The following is a 21567-nucleotide window of genomic DNA, read 5'->3' on the forward strand; positions in this document are numbered from 1 at the left end:
TTGTTTGAATCTTGGTTGCCCCCAACTACCAGCTGGGTACCCTTAGGTAAGTCACCCTCCCAATTCCAGACTCTTTCTCCTTACCCATAAAAGAGTATTATAATATACTCCTTACTGAATAGGATCCCATAAAGAATCTTGTATCATAGAAAGAATATCAGTTTGGAAGTCAGAGGAACAGGGTGTGAATTTGCATTGCCACTTTCCAGTTGTGTGGTCTTGAGTGAGTCACTTATCCTCTATGAGATTTAGTTTCCTCATCTATAAAATGACAGGGTGGGAACATCTAGCTCAGGGCTTCTTAATCTAGTTTGTGTCCTGGACCCAATGCATAAGATTAAAAAACTCCAGGATTACAAAGAAAATCCATTAGATTGAAATAAGTCATTAAAATATGAGAAAATCAAATTCGCTGATCCCAGTTTAAGAACCTTGCTCCTCCAAGTTTTAGGTCTCAAGATCCCTTTACACTCTTTAAAGTTATTGAAGTTTCCCCTAATAAAGCTTCTGTGATGTGGGATACATTATTGATATTTACATCTTGGACCCCTGAAAGGATAAGGGTCCCACACTTTGAGAAGGGAAGAACTACATTTTGAGAGATGACCAGTCTCTAAAAACTCTTAATGTTTGATCCCAAGCTCCATTTGGCAAACTTTGGAGAGCTATAAGAAAGTCAACTGAGGATGATACTGAATTTCTCCACTCTACACAGCAATACTTGGAGATCATATACATAAGTCTGAGTTTACACATCTGTTAATATGGATGCCTCCATGAACCCTTGCCAGGGCGTCTGCCATCGTGGCAGATTGTGGTGATGGCCCCCTGGCCTCCCTTGCACAACTCGGCTCGACTTTGCGATTGGGAAGGAGCAGGTGGTGTATGTGCTTCCTCTCCTGGCTTTAGTTTCCTCCTTTGTAAAAGGAGGGGTTGGACTCAGTGGTTCCTAAGTCCCCTTCACCCTCTGAAACTTTATGAGTTCTTTGAAATGAAATACATACATATATAGCCCACAAGCAATATCTTCCTCGGAGATACAGAGAGACACCTGTCCATATAACATGGACAGAGGCATAGTCACAGCATTGATCCACACATGGGGACAAATAGACACCCATAAAAGCCCAGATCCTTGCAGGCAAGTTTCCCTCAAAGAAATTCACTCAAGCATAGAGATGTACACAGACACATTTACACAGACAGACATAGGCACAGGTTCTCAAGTATATAGACATACACCCACCAAAGCAGACACTAAAGAAACACTGGGTCCCCCTTCCTCCCCCCAAAGGAGCACCCGCCTCCCCTTTAAGGCTACTTTTTTTCATTTCCCCAGGCAGCTCCCACACACTGACAAGAGTCCAAGCTGGTGGTGATGGCTCAATGACACTCCAGGTCTCTCAGAATTCTACCCTCTATCTGAACCCCTGAGCACGAAGACCCCTAGGACCCATCCCCTTCTGCAGACCTCAGCATCTTCTGTCCACCAAGTTCCCTATCTTTGCTGCTGTCCCCAGAGTTACCTGAACCCCCATCCCCCAGTCCGGCTCCATGGAGTGGGGTGAGCACCTGTAGCTCTGTGAAGCATCCATGAGGCAGAGGCTAAGCTCTGGGGTGGGAGCCAGAAAAGGAGGGCGAGAAGAATGGGAGAGTGGGGTCCTGGTTCTAAGAGCTGATCAAGTCTTGTGCAAAGGGGAAGCAAGTCTCACACATGCAGGCCTCACATCCCCACTACCAACACCCCCCCACCTACCCCCGCCCTCACCGGGCTGGTGGCAGGAAACGCAGAGTCAGGGTTGGGGAGAGAGTCAGCTTCCTCTCTGGGGGAGGGGGCTGGGGCCCCAGACCGCAGGGGATGGGGAGGAGGGAAGGGGGTGCACTTAGGAACGGGCCTCACCAAACAGTGAAGCTCAAGAGGTGCCCTCTTCCTTCCCTTTCCCTTTTCCCAATGTGCTCTACATTGCCTTATCTGGGGGTTTATGTGGGAGGGAGTTATAAGCTTCCTGACCATCTCAGGGTCTTTAGAGGGAGTCATAGGTAATGGAAAGTATTTATGGGTTGAGGAGAGGACTTCAAGAAGGGTGAAAATGTGGAAGGAGGCAGTGTGGTGGGTTAGTAAGAGACAGGTTCCATCTCATCTCAGCTGTTATTACTGTTGTTGTTTGTCCTTTGTCCTCTAAGAAGGCCACCTCAGCTGTTGACTGTGTAGTATTGAGCGAATCAATGAACTTAACTGACTCAGCTCTAAAATGAGGAAGGTGAGCCAGGTAAGCTTTCAAGAGAGGCAATACAGTTCAGTGCTTGAAGGGAACTGGGTTCAAATCCTATCTCTGCCATGGACTACCTAGGTGAACCTAGACTCGTTCAACTTCTCTTGGTCCCAGTTTTCTCCACCATAAAATGTGGGAGTTGGATTAGATGGTCTGTAAATTCCCTTCATCTCTCCATGTGATTCTTTGATTTTTAAGTCCCTCCCAGCTAGGTGGTGTGGTGCAATGCACAGAGCACTGGACCTGGAGTCAGGAAAACCTAAGTTCAAATCCACCCTCTGACACTCACTATTTGTTTGACCTTAGGCAGTCATTTAACCCTGTTTGTCTCAGTTTTCTCATCTGTAAAATGAGTTTGAGAAAAAAATGGCAAACCACTCTGGTAACTTTGCCAAAAAAAAAAAAAAATGGGGTCACAAAGAGTCAGATACAACTAAACAACAACAGTTCTGACATTCTATGGTTTTCTGAGGTGGAAGGATGACTGGAGGGAAGACAGAATGAGCCTGAGAAGGAGTAGCCACAGGATGTGCATTGATGGTGATGTCTTTAACTGAGGAATGGAAAGAGTAGCATTTATGAGATGGGAGGAAACCAGGATAGCCAAGTGAAAGTGCCCCTCAGCAAGAATGGGGAATAGAGAACACTCCTATGTTTGCAAAGCTTTCCAAAGTCATCATTTCTAGGTATTAATTTTCCCCAGATACAGTGTCTATTTTTGCTTTAAATGTCATGCCTTTACCACTACTGGGTCTATACCCTGAAAAGATCACGAAAAAGGGTAAAAACATCATGTACAAAAATATTCATAGTAGCTCTGTTTGTGGTAGCAAAAAATTGAAAACTGAGTGAATGTCCATCAATTGGGGAATGGCTGAACAAACTGTGGTATATGTGTGTGATGGAACACTATTGTTCTATTAGAAACCAGGAGGGATGGGAATTCAGAGAAGCCTGGAAGGATTTGCATGAACTGATGCTGAGTGAGATGAGCAGAACCAAAAGAACATTGTACACCCTAACAGCAATATGGGGGTGATGTTCAACCTTGATGGACTTGCTCATTCCATCAGTACAACAATCATGTATCTGTGATGGAGAATACCATCTATATCCAGAGAAAGAATTGTGGAGTTTGAACATAGACTAAATTTTTTAAAAGTTATCTTATTATGTAATCTTGCTATCTCTTATATTTTATTTTTTTTCTTAAGGATATAATTTCTGTCTCATCACATTCAATTTAGATCAATGTACAGCATGAAAACAATGTAAAGACTAATAGACTGCCTTCTGGCGGGGGGAGAAGTGAGATTGGGGAAAATTGTAAAATTCAAAAATAAATAAATAAATAATTTGGAAAAAAGAAAAGAAAAGAAAAAATGTCATGCCTGCAAGAACATAGCCTCTTTGGGCTAGAAAGGACAGAATGGATACACTGCTGGTCCTGGAATCAAGAAGAACTGAGTTCAAATTCAGCCTCAGACACTACCTCATGTGATACTGGGCAAGTCACTTAACACCTATCAGTCTCAGTTTCTTCATCTGTAAAATGCCTACCTCAAAGTAACTGCAAGAATAAAAATGAAATAATATTTATAAATATTTTGCAAGCCTCAGAGCACTAAATAATCTGAGATATTATTAGTCTAACTACTTCATTTTAAGGAGGACACTATAGCCCCCCCCCAAGGAAGTGAATTGCCTAAGGTCAAACAGTCAACTAATTTAGAAGTGAAACCCAACATTCTTCCCATGATCTCAAAGATGCTTCTCTTACCTTCCTCTCTCCTCCCAAAAGGGTTGCAACTGCTCCCCACTTCCCTCCAGTCATGGGAAAAGAAAACATCTTTTCCCTTACCTCTCATAAGTCTCATAAGTCTTAACCACCATAAAACCAACTTTCCTCAAAAGCTGAATTTCCCCATAAACCAACAAAGAACAGGGAAAAGTTAGTAGCTCCATGATCCAGAAAAACATCCATGTCCAACAAAGTTACTTTCTCCTGTAATTCAGAGTTGGGATAACAGAGACCTGCACCAGCAATCTTGCACATTCACCCAAAACCAGCACACATGGCCCCATACATTTACATGCATCCATGACTTATTACATATCAACATATAGACAGACTGTCTCCCTAAATACTCATAATATGAATGACTGCTGTTTTGCAGTACTCTGCTTTCCTGACAACAACCCTGTGAGACAAGTTTCATCTCTATTTTACAGGTGAAGAAACCTAGTGTGGGGAAAGGAATTGTCCAACATCTCACAGCTAGGAAGTGTCAAATCAGGGGAAAAAACTCAGGTTTCCTGATCCTAGGCTCAGAACTCCTTTCCATTACACCATATTGACAAGTTACTTCCCTGATTGAGTGTGTTGGTCCATGCCTATAATTCTCTCTCCTGGAAAGGCTGAGGCTGGTGAATCACTTGAACTTGGAAGTTCTCAGCTCCAGTACAGCTAAAGTCAATCATGGCTCCACCATCATGGGGAGCCCTCCAGGAACAGAGTGGGGGGGGGAGGTGGGAAAGGGCCACCAGATAGCCCAAAGAGAGGTGAATCATTCCAGGTCATGCAGATCAGTAGTGAACCTGGGACTATAAGTAGCCACTGACTTTCCAATCCGAGTGAGATAAAGGATAATTCAGGCTCAGAAACATTGCAAAGTTTGTGAGGTTGGTAATGTACATAATTGCCATTTTGTAAATAAAGAAAAAGAGACTCAGAAAAGGTTAGGTCTAGAGTTGGAAGGGATCCTAGAGATCACCCAGTTCAAGCATTCTTAACTTGGAGTTCAAAGACCCTGGTGGCATCCATCCATTGATAAATTTCAGAAGGTCTACAATCTGTGGATGAACAACAAAAAAGTTATTTTCATTGATCTCTAAGTGAAATGTATCATTTCCTTCAATTATTTTAAAATGTGACTCAGGAGTCCATAAGATTCACCAAAGGAATCTGTGACAAACAAAAAAGGTTAAGAACTCTTTATTTGGGACAGCTAGGTAGCACAGTGGATAGAGCACCGGTCCTGGAGTCAGGAGTACCTGAGTTCAAATCTAGCCTCAGACACTTAATAATTACCTAGCTGTGTGGCCTTGGGCAAGCCATTTAATCCCATTGCCTTGCAAAAAAAAAACTCCTTATTCTAGCCCAACTCCCTTCTTTCCCAGATAACAGACAAGGGACCCAGGAAGAAACAGACTCAGTCAAGATCACACTGATAACTACTGAAGGCAGACCCAGACCTCCTCACTCTAAGTTAAAGTTCTTTTTCTTATACTGTGTGGCCTCTTGTTCACATGATGCATATGATACATACACATGTAAACATACATACATACAATTGTGTGCACATAGGTATGGACACCCTCACCCAAAACACCTCTATCACCTTCCAAGCTGTCATCTGGCCTGTCTGACAGCTCAAGCATGAGTCAATGGGTGGGACTGGTACCTGGGTGAGGTAGCTGGGTTCTACGCCTTTAGTATCCTAATCCAATTTCCTCAGCACATTGACTGGCTTGCTCCACCTTCCTTGGTTGCCCCCCAAGCACTGAGATATACCTGCTTCCACTGGGATCACCTTGGGCCAACACCACTTACCCACTCTACCCCCAAAATCCTGTCACATGCTCATCAATGAACCCTAGAGAGAAACCAGGAGGTAATCTGCATACCACATCATCATCTCTCCACCCTGATTTCCTGTCTGGTCAGTATGAGGCATCGTGGGATAGTGGAAAGAGTCCTAGACAGGTCTTTCGTCATACTATTGAGCTCAATAGCCAATGTGTCCTTGTCAAATCATGCTCTTCCCCACTCCCAGACTCAATTTCCATAAGTATAAAATTAGAGGGTCGAGTGCTAGAATTTTTAAACCATTTCTTGTTCTGATATTCTACATTCCGAGGGCCCTTCTAATTTTGATATTCTGTTTTTTACAGGAACCTTCTGTATTTAAAGGATTAAGTAAAAAAAATTGTTGGGGAAAGGGAGAGAAGGAAAAAAGGAATGATGAAAAAAAGTGTCTTGGAAGAAGATGTAGCAGGAAGGAAGAAGTGTATTTCAGAAATGGAGATACAGCTGTATAAAAGTTGTATAAATGGAGAACATCTAGTAGACTAGTTTGCACCAAAAAAGTGCATTAAAAACTGAACTAAGAGTTCTGGCATTTTATATTAGAGGCAGTAAAATCATCTGAATAGGGGATAAAATAAACAGATTTGTATTTTTGGAATATCCATTTGGCAGGTGTAGAGGATATCTTGAGAAGAGGAGAGAGCCTGGAAGCAGAAACAGTCAAAGAGGATGATACTATTGCAGAGAGGTTAGGAAGGTAGAGACTGTGAGTGGAGAGGAGATAAATGTAGGAAATGGTGTGGAAGGAGGATAGATACAACAAGCTTTGGAGCCTGGGTTACTGAAAGGAGAAGGATAATAATAACAATAACATTTATGTATCACTTTAAAATTTGTAAAGTTCTCTCTCATCACATTCAACTTAGATCAATGTATACCATGGAAACAATGTAAAGACTAATAGGTGGGGGAGGGAAGCAAGGTTGGGGAAAAATTGTAAAATTCAAATTAAATGAAATCTTTCTTTAAAGTTGGTAAAGTACTTTACTCATACCATTTCATTTAATCTCAAGGACAATGGTGCCATTGATAAAAATGGGGAAGTTCAGAGGAGAGGTAGGCTTTGGGAAGAATGAATGAATTCAATTTTAGTCTAGCTCCATTTGAGCTACCTATGAAACATCCCAGTAGAAATGTTGAATAAGCAGAACTGAATATAGAAATCTTGGAGGCATATGCATAGAGATAATAATTGAACCCTTGGGAGTTGATGAGATTGATGAGAAGGTATGCAGGGAAGAGGAAAAAGAGCCCAGGATAAAATATACCACTCTTTGTTTTAAGGTATATTCTAGCTCTGAAATGCCACAATAAATAAATGAATGAATACAGTTATTAACTCTTACTATGTGCAAAGAACTTTACTAAGGGCTAGGAATCCAGAAGAGCAAGTTAGTCCCTTTTCTCAAAAAGCTGAAAATCTAATGGGAAAGACAATATACATAAAAGGTTTTAACGGTAACTCAGATGGAATGGTTCCATGATCCTTAGAGTGTAGGGATAAACTAGGTTATGTATCCTCTCTTCAATGCTGTTTCCATTGATACAATCACGTTTTTGATTTTGGACCATTTGTGGGGACCAGGAAGCAGTTGCCAGGTTTCCTCTTCATAGGGGTTTCTAGGCTTGAAGGTTGTGGAAGTCTGGGCTAGCAGCAAGAATGGTGGTCTGAAAGGGGGCTGCCATTCCCAGTGGCCCTTGGGCTTATCTGTCCAATGATACTATTTGATCAGCAGTTAGTGTTGGTGGTAGTGAGGAAGAGGGTCCTTCTTGTACAATGATTGCTCCCTTGAATTATAGCTTTGAGCCTGGAATGAAAGCCAAGGCAAGGGCGGCTAGGTGGCGCAGTGAATAGAGCACTGGCCTTGGAGTCAGGAGTACCTGGGTTCAAATCCGACCTCAGACACTTACTAATTACCTAGCCGTGTAGCCTTAGGCAAGCTACTTAACCCCATTGCCTTGCAAAAACTAAAAAAAAAAAAAAAAAAAAAAAAAAAAGCCAAGGCAAGTCATCTGGACAGCACTGCTATTCCTAAGGCTCCTTGGTTCAGAGTCCTGGGCTACCTCCATGATGATGTGAAAGAAAGTGGTGATACAAGTGAAAGTATGTTTTGATTTGCCTTACTACCTCTCAGTTCTGAAAGTTTACAATTTGAAAAACCACAAGCTACTTGGTCCTGGAAGGTAAAATAAGAAAAAAATGTATAGAAATGGAGAAAGGTAGATTTTGGTTTGACGTAAGGAAAATCTTTTTAAAAGTAGAGCAAAGAGTCATTTCAAAAAGAAGCATTTTCTTTTTTCCCTGGAGATCTTAAAATAAAGGTTAAAAAGAAATGATTTTTTTGATTGGGTACTTTGGAGAGAAGAAAACCTTCCAAAACTGGAACTCTACCAATGATTATTATTAATATCATTATTGTCATTATCATTACACAATGATGCTGATGCCTTCCCTTCTCACTCCTGCTTTCCAGTTATTCTAACTCCTAAGATGGAGAGCTCTCTGTCAATGCAGATCTTCAAATGAAGACTACATTATAACTTACCAGAAATATTATTTGAGGTTCACATACTCAGTGTCATCCTTGACTTCTCATTTCCCTCACCCACTATATCTAATAATTTGCCAAATTTTGTCATTTCTTACCTCCACAACATTTACCACAAATATTCTTTCTTCTTAAATCTCAGGACTATCATCCCAGTTAAGACCTTTATCACTTTTAAATTTGAAATAGCTTCCTAACTGTCCTCCCCTCTTCAATTCATCCTCCAACTAAATTACTGAAATGATAGTCCTAAAGCACAGGTCTGACTACAGCACTCTCATACTCAAAAAAATCTGGTGATTTCCTATTGACTTTAGATAAAATGGAAACTCCTTTTTTTTAGCATTTAAAGCTAATCACAATCTGGCCCCACTCTACCTTTCTAACCTCATTACATATTACTTCTCTTCACTCCTGATAAAGCTATCCACTCATCTAAGTGATGATCTCTAAGAGATCACATATCCCTTAGTCTTTTACTTCTGAATTATATGAATAAGTGGCAATATCTGGCTATGGATAGGAATAATGAGGTCTAAGTCATGGGCTGCAAGCAACTAATTCCACATATACGTATGAAAAATTTTTTATTGTCAGACTAACTTGACCCTAATCCAAGTTGAGGAAGTATGAAGATATTGATTTGGAGTTAGAGTAGATGTTGGTTCAGACCTCACCTCTGCTACTTACTACCAGTATGACTCTGGACAAGTTACTTCCTCAATCTGACTGCATTAAATGATCATCCAAGCCCTAAAACTTGTTGTTCTGACACATACTGATCCATTCCCCAGAAATAGGCTAAACCCTAAATCTAATCATAGATGGAACACTGAACCTGATCAGAAAGTCATAGCAAACAACAAAGTACCCAGGGTCAAGCCCTAGATGAGACCTCAACCTCAGGTTTGATTCCTATGACAATTCCATTCCTTTGAATGTCAAAGATTTATGAACCCAATCAGTGCTGAAACATTGTGTTGATCAACTACTTCAACTTCCTCATTTTACAGATGAAGAAATAAGGTTATAGAGGGCTAAACAATTTGCCCAACATCACAAAGCCATTTTAGTATAATTATATTCTAGAGGTGTCATTACCTTAAGGAATGGAGCCACATAGGGAATGTCCCCTGTATCCTTTGATCCTTTTTATTGGGGGGGGGGAGGTTACAAAGCAATGGAGCTAAGTGACTTGCCCAAGGTCATACAGGTAGGTAATTATTAAGTGTCTACAGTTAGACTGAACTCAAGACCTCCTGACTGGTGCTCTATCCACTGCACCACCTAGCTGCTCTCTTTGATCCTTTTGATCTCAAAGGCTTCCAGGAGCAGAACAACTGACCTCCAATGGCAAATCAATAAATTTATCAACCCGAAAGTTATATCTGAGCTAACAAGAATGGAAGATAAGAAAAGAATTTCCAAGATAGGAAATTTTCCATTGGTCACTGGGGGGAAAGGGAGGTAAGGCAAGGATAAGACTCTATTCTCTTTCCCAGATTAACCAATCTCATCATTTTTCTCCCCCAAATATACCACCTGACTTTTCTCTACTTCTGCACCTTGCTTCATGTCATTTATCTCACTCTGAAATGCCTTTCCTCCTACAGAATCATAGAATTTCAGAGTTGAAAGTGTCCTCAGCAGGCATGTAAGTTTGACCTATCCTCAAAAAGGAATCCTAACTATAGCATACACACAGCCAAACATTGCTTAAATACTTCCAGTGAAGGGGAACGTAGTTTTACCCAAGGTAGCTCTCCTTTATAACTTTTAATTGTTGGGAAATTTTCCCTAATCAAATCTAAATTTTCTTCTTTGAAAAGTCTACACAGGGCTCATAGTACTGTACTCTGAGACTAGATAGAACAAGCCTAATGCTTCTTCTATGTAACAGAGTTATTACATCACCTACGAGACTTCTAATCTCATTCTGTCTGTTCTCCTCAGGATGTTTTCTGATTTTTCAATGTCCTTTCTGAAATTTGGAGCCCATACTAATACACTGTTGATGGAGCTGTGAATTGGTGTAAGTAACCCTTCTTTAAAATAATCAGGAATTGGGACGGCTAGGTGGCATAGTGGATAAAGCACTGGCCTTGGAGTCAGGAGTACCTGGGTTCAAATCCAGTCTCAGACACTTAATAATTACCTAGCTGTGTGGCCTTGGGCAAGCCACTTAACCCCATTTGCCTTGCAAAAAAAACCTAAAAAAAAAAAATCAGGAATTATGTTAGGGAAAAAAAGTTAGAGGGAACTGGGAACTATATTGTCTTTATCCTTAGACTCAGATCACACTGCTAGGAAATACTGCAAAGAAGTCAAAGACAGAAAGTTTCCAGATATAACAAAATATTCCTAGCAGTATTTCATATGATAGCAAATATTACAAATTAAGTCGATGGGGAGGTGAGGGGAGTGCAAGAAAACAAATCACAGTGTCTGGATCTAATTATACCATAAAAACAACTATAAAGAATACAGAGAAGGATGGAAAGACATCAAAATTGAGGCATAGTGAAATAAGTGAGCCAGGGGAAAAAAACAGACAATGACTATGATAATATAAATAGGAAGATTAAGAAAATGAAATTAGATTATTTAAATTGGTTAAGCATGACCCTAGAGAAAAATTGAGATAATGCAACTCCCTCCCACAATTGTGGAAGTAAGTGATCACAGGTGAGGAATAGAACATCTCCTTTAAGCCACGATACCATGTCTGGCTTGTTGGGTAGAGGAAGCAAAAGGGAAATGTTCACAAAGTGGTACAAAAGCAAAAGGTGTCAATAAAATAAGAGAAATTATTTTTTAAATAGCTTAGTATTGGCTCAGTGGATAAAAACTAAACTAAAATAACTTTGTAAAACCTGTTTTAAAACTATATTATAGTCGGGGAAGCTAGGTGGCGTAGTGGATAAAGCACCGGCCCTGGAGTCAGGAGTACCTGGGTTCAAATCCGGTCTCAGACACTTAATAATTACCTAGCTGTGTTGGCCTTGGGCAAGCCACTTAACCCCATTGCCTAGCAAAAAAACCCTAAAAAAAAACCTCCTATATTATAAAAAAGTGAATTATTGGGGGGGTTTTAAATGTGGTGCCAAGGGGTAGCTAGGTGGAGCAATGGATAGAGCACTGGCCCTGGAGTCAGGAGGATCTGAGTTCATATCCAGCCTCAGACACTTAATAATTACCTAGCTGTGTTGGGTAAAACAAACAAACAAAAAAACCAAAAATACTGTACTGAGCATTAAAATATAATTCTTTAGGTTTCATCAAGCTGAATATGAGAGAAGCTACCTCCAAAGATGCCTGACTTCATTCAGCCCACAATGGCTTTGCTGACTGCCACAACATACTGCTGACTCTGCTTGTGCTGGCTCTTCTACTCCATCTCTTCTAATTCTCCTGTTCCTTCAAGACCCATCTCTGGCCCTGCCCTCCTCCAGGAAGTTAACCCAACACTAAATTCTCCCACCTCATAAAACCCTATCTTTTCTGTATTATTCTCTTTCCCTTATCCATATTATGTCTTTCCAACTAGACTATGCTTTCATAGGCAGAGGCAATAGGATCTCCTAATTCCATTTTAAGATGGTACACCATAGCAGCACAAATGTGGTGGGGACAAGGCAAAGAGTATGCTCTTATCATTTTCTAGGTAGTTATAACTTCTTTGAAGAGTTGATTGGAATACTTGATTCTGGAATACAAAATTCTTCTTATGGTGTAGTGACTAGATTAACATCCTCAGCTTTTCTGAATTGCCTTGAATTATCCATCTTACTTCCTATCTCATCCCTTTGACTTTTGTTACCCTTCAACTTCAGCTGTATATGGAATCTAATTTACTCTCAGTTTGACTCTGATCACCCTTTCTTAGCTCTCAGAAGGTTTTCTAAGGTCCCAATAACTGTTCTTAACCACCAGTACCATCCCCTAGTTCCCCTATTCCCTCATAAAGTCTAGTTTCCAACCATGTCTTCTTCTTTTAAGTTCAACCCAATACCAAAAGTTATTCTATGCAAAGAACTATGCCAGGTTCTGGCTGAAGATAGAAAAAACAAAAAACAGTTGTTGCCTGCAATGAGTTTATATTCTACTGAATGATATAATATTGTATAGTCCAAAGTATAGGGATGGCATACTATAAATTTTTCAATAAAGTAAAATGGGATGAAGTGAGGTAGATTAAAATTAAATGCTGGGTTCAAGTCCTGTCTCAGACACTTAATAATTACCTAGCTGTGTGGCCTTGGGCAAGCTACTTAACCCCATTTGCCTTGCAAAAAAAAAACCCTAAAAAAAATTAAATGGAGCAATTTATTATGGAGGAGAGTTGAACCAAACAGAATGGCTTAGAATGGATTAGAATGGGATGAAGTAGTTAGGTAAAACAGGATAAAGTGAAGTGGGTATTGGAGTGAGGTCAACAAGTCAGTTTAAATGAATTCATTTGAAGTAGAGGCAGAAGCATGTTGCCAAATTTTTAACAACCAGTTTTTCTGGGAGGAAAAATGTATGCAGGATACACTTTTAGGTTTCATATGACTTAATAACATTTTCCTATCACTTTCTCAAGTCTACACTATCAACAAAACTTAAATCAAGTTCTGATTTTCAGCATTTGCTGATTTGCTTATTCTGAAGAGATAATAATCATCCAGCTTGCTCTAGCATATCCCAGAGTAAATGGAAATGGATTGGTTTATGGGATCTTGGGAAAAATCACTGAACCTCAGTTGTATTATTTATAAAATGAAGGGGTTGAACTAAATGGCCTCTGAATTTCCTTCCAGTTCTACCTCTATGATCCTTTGGAAGAGGGGTCTTTCTAGTTAATTGAGTAAGGGATTCTTAGAATAGAAGGGGGCAAAACTGACCGCAGTGTTTTAGAATGATGTTGAGAAGAGAGTTTAATTGAGTGGAGTGGAACAAGCCTCAGCTAATGGGGTGACAGATAATATAAGCTAGATGGCATCAAAGACAAACTGGTTAGTTGCCAGTTTTCAAGAAGGTCAACTCCCTGAAGAAAGAGGAGGGTCCGATGTAGCATGTCCTAGTTATTACTGAGTAAAGTCTTTGAGAAACAGATCTAAACCCCCTTTGAAGGGAAGAATGACCAATAAGAGGAGGAGGGAAACCATTGCCAAGAGCAGGAAGAGCCTGAGTCAAACAGGCATCCAAAGTCAATAGGTGAAGGATGGAATGAGATTCCCCTCTCCCCCATCCCCAGCAATATCTTAACCAGGTGCCCCTAACATACAATCATTCCAGTTAACTATAATTATATCCCAACCAGGTTACTCAGCACTAGGATTTCCCAATTCCATTTTAATACAGTAGCACAGGTAGTTCATATAACATCCTAGCTAAATAACAAAAAAAAAAATACATTACTACAAAGTAGTCTCAGAATACACTCTAATATGGTACTCCTTGAATACAAAAAAACTACCTCCAAACAAGACACATTATAAATCTGGTACCCAGCATTATGTACCCCAAACCCACCCTAACCAAGGTTGGTATCCCCAACACACATATTCCCAATTACCTCTAGTCTAACTGGAACCCCCACCCTGAACTGTTAACAAAACTCTAATCACAGTGTATATAATGATAAGTGCCCGAAAAGCAGTAGACAGTATAACCAGATATGACCAAAGACACACCATAACCATCATGTCTACAAGGACCCTATATCTAGACAACTCACACACAGATCAGGTAATCACTGCTCACACCCTCCAGGATCACCACAGCTCACAACCAGTCACTAGAAACCCAGGCTTTGCCGGCCCCATCACATCTTCTCTCTTGTCCCATGTTCCCCCAAGGAGGATATTCGGTATCCAGTTCCTTCCTTCCAAGGGGGAGGTATGCCTGGATTGTGAATGTCTGGTCTCCTTACCTCCCCCTCTCCAGTCTTTCATCTCAGTCTCACCTCCACATCCTGGGTATCCACACTATCTGAATGTCCTTGCCCCCGAGGCTTGTCTTTCCGATTCTGACCCAGGTGAGGTTTGCCATCCACTGCCTGGGGGATCCTCCCATCATCAGGGCCAGGGAAAGGGGTCAGGCAGGAGGTGGTGAGCATGTTCAACGATGTGTCCCCCTACACACACACACACACACACACACACACACACACACACACACAGGGGCCCACCACCAGCTGCTGTTCAGGCTGCCTCCCTCTAGCTATTGCTTGGGAGCGGTAGAGGAAGTGAGGAAACCTGCTTTGCTTTCTCCCACACCCCATGCAGGCTGGCCTAGCCTCCCGCCCTACCTTAGGGGAGGAGGCCTGGCCTGGGGTGAGGGGGGGGGGCAGGACAGGTACTGCCCGCCTACTTTTTTCCCTTCTCACCCTGGGGAGGGTGGGACACCCCTCCAAAGTTCAGGATGTCCCTTGCTATAGTGTCATCACTAGGCTTTGTCCAATCTCGCCCAGAAAGCCAGAAAAACAGCTTAGGGCCCTGCCAAGGAGGAAGGGGAGGCGGAGTTAGGGGTAAAAGGGATAGAGACCCTGATTCTCTCCAAAACTATCTAATCATAGTCTAAAATTAAGAAAACTTGTCACCATGGATTTGGAAGACCTGGGCTCAAATCTCCTGTTCATCAAAACTGCATCAATCCCTGCAAGGTGACATGTCATTTTATTTTAGTCTGAGCCTCAATTTCTTCCTTTGTTGAATGGGGATTATAATCCTTGCCCCATTTCATCGGTTTGTCATGAAGCAATTTCTGTAGAAATTAAAGTTATTATTATTTCCTGCTACACCCCCAATTCCATACTAGCCATATTTCAGTTTCTCCCAAGCTCCCTCTTAGGCTTCCACAAAGTCCAGTATTAATGTCCCCCATCCTCTTAGGTTCATCAATACCCAAAAGCAACATGGTGTATTGGAAAAGAACATAGGATTTGGAATCAGAGATCCTACGTTTGAATCCCTGTTCTGCTGTTATTATCTATGTGACCTTGGGCAAGTCTGTTCCCTATTCTATACTTTAGTTTCTACATCTATAAAAATTAGATGGTTGAAATAGCTGATCTCTAAGTTACCTTCTAGCTTCAAATCCTATAATCCTCTGAACCAGGGAGGAAGGACCACAAGGCTCTGCCCCTCCCTGACTCAGAGCAGGGACAGTACAGCTAAAAATGCAAGAAAGCCAAGGTTTGGGAAGTCAGGCTTCTGAGCCTTGAGATATGGCTGACCATCTGCCCAGAGGAAATACTGAACTAGATATTAAAGTAGTACTATTGTGTGAGGTCCAGATGCAGGGATCTCCAGGGCATAAAGTTAATGGCATAAAGTCCCAATTCTCAGTCATATATACACAAATTCAGAGAGACTCATAGCTCATTCTAGACCAGAAGCCTCAGGCAGGCATAAATGTTAGAAGTACAGTTAAGCCTCAGATAGAGGCAAAGACACAGACAAAGCAGATGCAAAACACAGGGAAGACTTAGGAACCTGCAACCTTCCAAGTCACCCAGACTCCTTGACACATAAATCTTGAGACAGCAGCAGGACATACACTTAATACAGAAGATATAAGACAACACATCTGTCTCTCTGAATATGTTTGTGTGGACCACATATACACATATGTTCATTTACTTAGAGCTATAGCAAAGTTCAGATCATTTAGTACAATCCCTTTGTTGAGTAATAGTCTGGAATAATGTCTAATAGTGTCATCTTCCTAATAGACTGGGAGCTTCATGAGAGCAGAGGATCCATATTATCATCTTTGCCCCAGCATCAGGCTCTGGTTATTAATCTCACAGGTTGCTCAGGGTTTGTTAAATCAAACATTGTCTCCTTTCCAATAAGCTTGCTCAATCAATCAGAAAACATTTGTTAATGGACTACAATGTGCCAGGCCTCTGGGGAAATAAAGAATGATGTTGACATTCTATAAACAGAGAAAGTATCTACATAATAAATAAGAGGTAGTTTAGGGTGGATGGGCACTAACATTTGAGGTGAGGAAGAAAAATATTCTGCAGTGTAGGAAAGGTGCTTGAATGGTGTCCTAAAGGAAGGGAAAGATTCTATGACACTGAAGTGAAGATTACCTGGCTTCCAGGTGTGGATGATGGTCAGTTCAAAGTCACTGAGAAAGGAGATATAGAGTCATGTTTGAAGCCAAAATGCAGAAAGGAGAATAATGTACATTGAAGTTAGAAAGAACCTGAACTAAAATGTCAGCTTTGTGACTAGAATATTTATGAGATACTGTGGAGGTAGAAATAGCAAAATTTGGCAACAAATTGGATATGTGACGTAAGAGGGTCTGATGAGAAAATGATGCCAGGATTACTAATGTAGGAGTCTAGCAGAATGGTGGTCCTTCAACAAAAAAACGTAATTTTGGGTGGATTTTGGGGAAAGGGAAAATGAGTTCTGTTTTAGTTATGTTGAATTTGAGATGTCTCCACAATACCTAAGTCAAAATGTCCAGTTGGTGTAATAGGACTAAAATTCATGAGAGAGACTAGGTCTGATTAGATAGATTTTTGAGTCAACCAAATAGAAATGACAATTAAATTCAAAGAAGACAAATGACTAATTGAAAGAGTGTAGAGGAAAGAAATGCAACATGTCAGAGCCTTGAGGAACACCTACAATTGTGCATATGACAAGGATAATAATAAAGAAAGAAGACAGGTAGGAAGAGAACTAGGAGAGAGAGAGATAAGAGAATTTCCAACAGAAGAGAGAGGCCAACAATATCAAATGCAGTACAGAGATTAAGTAGGATGAGAACTGAGAAAATACTATCAGATTTGACAATCAAGAAACCATTGGTAACTTTGGAGAGAGCAGTGTCAGTTGAGTGATGTGGTCATGTACCAGATGACTAAGGTTAAGGCAAAAATGTGAAGAAATAGTGGCAACACATATAGACAATTTTTCAAGAGGTTGAAAAAGGGAGAACTATAAGACAGTAATAGGGGCAGCTAGGTGGCCCAGTGAATAGAGCACCAACCCTGGAGTCAGGAGTACCCAAGTTCAAATCCAGCATCAGGCACTTAATGATTACCTAGCTGTGTGACCTTGGGCAAGTCACTTAACCCCACTGCCTTGCAAAAACCTACAAGACAATATAGCTTGAAAGGATGGAAGGGTCTAATGAATGCTTTTTTTTAAAAGTATGGACAAGATTTGTATATTGAGCAAAGGAGCCAGAAAAGAGGGAGAAGTTTAATATTAGAGGGGCAGCGATGACTGAGGTTGAAATCTACTGGATAAGACAAGAGGAGGTGGGATCAGTTAGATTCTGCAAAGAGGTCGGGCCACCTAATTATCAGGGGTTAGGGAAAAGGAGTAGAGAGTGGGAGATGATGACAAGGTATCTAAGATGAAGAGAAGAGGAAGGTCATAATGAATGGCCTCAATTTTCATGTCAAGAGGAATCTGTTTGTGGAAGGGGACATGTCCCATCTAAATTTTATCTCTCCCCTGGTCACTTAGTCAATAAATATTTATTAACAGTCTACTATGTGTTTGGTAATGTTGGGGATGCAAAAAGAGAAGTTGGTCCTCAAGGAGCTCACAATCTAATAATGTTTGTCTTTCATTTTTAAAGAAGGCCACAGCATCAGGGAGGAGATGCCATGACAAGCACATGAAGTAGATTTGAGTGAGGCTGTGCTGTGCTAAGTTACCAGTCTCATTTTCTCCTCCAGTCATTTGAATCCAGTGGCCAGTAATAGGTCAGGGTGACTGAAGATGGTCCTGGATATGAGGCAATCAGAGTTAAGTAACTTGCCCAAGATCACACAGCTAGTAAGAGTCAAGTGTCTGAGGCTACATTTGAACTCCTGACCTCCTGACTCCAAGGTCAGTGATCTATCCACTGCACCACCTAGCTGCCAGTCTAATGGAGTCAACATGTAAGCAACTATAAATAAAGTTATATACAAATATATTGCTTTTCCTATTTATATATAATTAATTTATATAACATTTTATATATCTAAATAAATTATACATAAATAGATAAACATGTATATATAAAATATATATAATATATATATTATATATATATATATACTAAATTGGAGGGGGAGGGCACTAGAATTAAGGGTAATCATAAATGAATTCCTGTACATGGTAGGAATTGAAGAAAGCCAAGATTTTGCATTTAGTAGGTGTGAAATTAATGTCTGATGAATTGTAAATTAATCTCAGTTTCTCCTGGTCTATCAGTAAAGACATAGAATGAAATGATCAACCCTAACTCTAGGAGAAAAGGGAAACTTGAAGACAGTCCTCAAACTGACTCAGACCTTTCTCCATGGTATGATGACTCTTCTCTTCTCAGTTTTGCTCCTGATCTAACTCCTCACCAAATTTGTCCAGTCAAATGCCAACAAGGTCACTGGACCCCAAATACAGATGATAAAAGTCACAAGCACTCCTTAAATGTGTCTTCAGCACAAAGTACCAGAGATCACACATATATAGCAACTATTATATGATATAAAATGATACTGGAAAAGTACATTAGAAAAGTCCAAGCTAAAAATTATGTGAAGTCCTAGCTCATTGTTGATTAAGGTTAGAGTAAATTAGGAAGGTTTCCTGGAAGTGATTACATCTGAGCTGAGTTGCAAAGGATGAGGCAAATTTTAACAGGGAAAAGGGAAGGAGGGAAGAACATTTTAGCAGCAGAGAATAGCATAAATAAAAACTCAGAAGAGAACATGAGGCATGTTCAAGAGAACATCTAGTCTGACTGGAACAGAGAATACACAAAGGGCAGCAACTTAAGAAGCTTTCACTAGAAGTTCTCAGCTAGAAGTTGGGTTGTCACTTTTGAGGGATCCTACAAAAGGGACTTCTGTTCAGGTATGTTGTGAACTAGTCATTCTCTGGAGGTGCTCTCAACTCAGAGTGTATGGTTCTATAAAATAGGGCTAGAAAAGTTAAGAAAACTTGAGATTCAGGAGAACCTTCAATTCCAGGCAAATAGGAAATCTCTGAAGAATTTTGAGCAGAGGAATTTATGACTAGATCTATGACCAAAGAAGAGTCCTTCAAAGGGTCAACATTAGTCAGGGAGCCTATGAAAGAATGATTTAGATAAAAGAAGTCAAGAAAAAGTAGAAACTATAACCTGCAATAAACTCTCCTTCTTCCTCCCAAACAACTTCAAAGTCTTCGCTGATATTGAGCATACAATATATACCATATTTCTCCATGTATAAGACAGACCCTTTTTCAAAAAATTTGGGGGTCTAAAAACTGGGAGCATCTTATTCAGTGGTTGCAGATTTTTTTTACTTGCATTTCCCACTTTTTTGTGATTGTTGTCTTTGAGCTCATTGTTACGCATTCATTGTCAGTATATTAGGTTATGTTTTGCCACGTTCTGCCCAGAAATGGCTCAGATGTGATTTTCATACAGTGCTGAGTCCAAGTTAAAAGTGATCCAGTTTGCAAAAGGGAATGGAAATTGTGCTGCTGAATGTCAGTCTCCTCCAACTGAGCAAACAATCCAAGACAGGCTACAGGTAGAAGAAACACTGTTGAAAACACCCCAGCAAAAGGCTATGAGAGGCAAGTCAGCCAAATGACCTGAGTCAGAGAACTGAAGAGATGGACTGAAGAGCAAAGAGCAGTTAGGATTCCTGTATCCACAAAGATGGTTCAGCAGGAGGGCAGAAAAATTGCTGATGAACAAGAAGTCACTGATTTCAAAGGAAGATACAACTGATGCTTCAGGTTCATGAAAATGGAATGGACTAAGTATACATACATGTACCAGACTTGCCCAAAAGATGCCTGAAAGCTAGGAGCAGAAGATCCTGAAATTTCATGATGAATAAAACTTGATTTCAATAACTTTATGTAATACATTTTTTTTCAAATTTAGGGCCCCCAAATTAAGGTGCATCTTATACATGGGGAAATATGGTAGTTCTTTATTTCACTTGTGACTTAAGTCTCCTTAATTATGTGGCAGCTCACTGAGGACTTCAACCACATCTGATTCTTTTCCTATCTCTCCCCCAGGAGGTAGTATGGAGTAGTGGGGTGGGGAACCAACAACACTACCCAAGACTACTGGGAGTCAGAAAACCTGAGCTTACATCCTAACTCTGACATTTCCTAAATTTTTGAGTCTGAGCAAGTCATTTTGCCAGCATGTTTCCTATTAGTCACCCCAAAAATTCCAAAACTCAAGAACTGAATAAATGATTTGTGAATAATTTAAAAAGTAGCAACCTAGTGATCACGAGGAGCCAGCATAGGTTCACAAAATTAGTTATAGCCTTTTTTGAAAAGATCTGAGACTCAAAATATTTTGAACCAGACCAAGGATTTCATTGGTGGCCTAGTGGATAGAGTGCAGAGTCTTATCTTCCTGAGTTCAAATCTGACCCCAGACACTTATTAGCTGCATGGCGCCGAGTATGTCACTTAACTCTACCTCAGTTTCCTCATCTGTAAAATGAGCTGGAGAAGGAAGTGGCAAACTACTCTTGTATCTTTGCCAAGAAAAACCCAAAAAGTTGTACACAATTGAACGACTGAACCAAAACAAAAAAATCTATTCATGAGGATCCTTACGCATTGGTTTTGTTTTAAAATGTTATCTTTGTGAGCAGAACCAGAAGAACATCGTACACTCAACCTTAATAGACTTACTTGTTTCATCAGCGCAACAATCAGGGACAATTTTAGGGTATCTGCAATGGAGAATACCATCTATATTCAAAGAAAGAATTGTGGAGTTTAAACAAAGACCAAAGACTATTACCTTTAATTTAAATTTAAAAGAAAAAAAAGTTATCATATAATTTTGCTATTATATATATATATACATACATATACATATATATATATATATATATATATATATATATATATATTTCCCCTTAAGGATATGATCTCTCTCAACACAGTTTTGATGAGTGTATTGCATGGAAACAATGTAAAGACTATCAAATTGCCTTCTGTGGGGGGTAGGGGATAAGGGAAGCAAGATTAGGGGAAAAATTATAAATTCAAAAATAAATAAATAAATTTTTTAAAAAAAGTTATTGGGGGGCAGTGGATAGAGCACCAGCCCT

The 21567-nt window shown here is 40.2% G+C and overlaps 1 protein-coding gene across 6 annotated transcripts in view; it reads right to left on the reverse strand.

Moving 5' to 3' along the window:
* NBEAL2 (neurobeachin like 2) overlaps nucleotides 1-21567 on the reverse strand; it is a 150825-nt gene that overhangs the window by 85348 nt on the left and 43910 nt on the right. For 2 of the 6 annotated variants that reach the window (XM_074197750.1, XM_074197747.1), the window contains exon 1: nucleotides 14422-18387. The exons of 2 other annotated variants lie outside the window; for them this stretch is intronic. In XM_074197750.1, coding sequence (XP_074053851.1) covers nucleotides 14422-14574 — 153 coding nt within the window. In that variant the 5' untranslated portion in view covers nucleotides 14575-18387. Of the gene's footprint in view, nucleotides 1-1526; nucleotides 11310-14421; nucleotides 18388-21567 lie in introns of those variants that run through there. 2 more of the 6 variants (XM_074197752.1, XM_074197749.1) reach the window with 1 other exon arrangement.

Source organism: Macrotis lagotis, chromosome 8 (genome assembly GCF_037893015.1).
Source record: "Macrotis lagotis isolate mMagLag1 chromosome 8, bilby.v1.9.chrom.fasta, whole genome shotgun sequence".
Taxonomy (NCBI): Eukaryota; Metazoa; Chordata; class Mammalia; order Peramelemorphia; family Peramelidae; genus Macrotis; species Macrotis lagotis.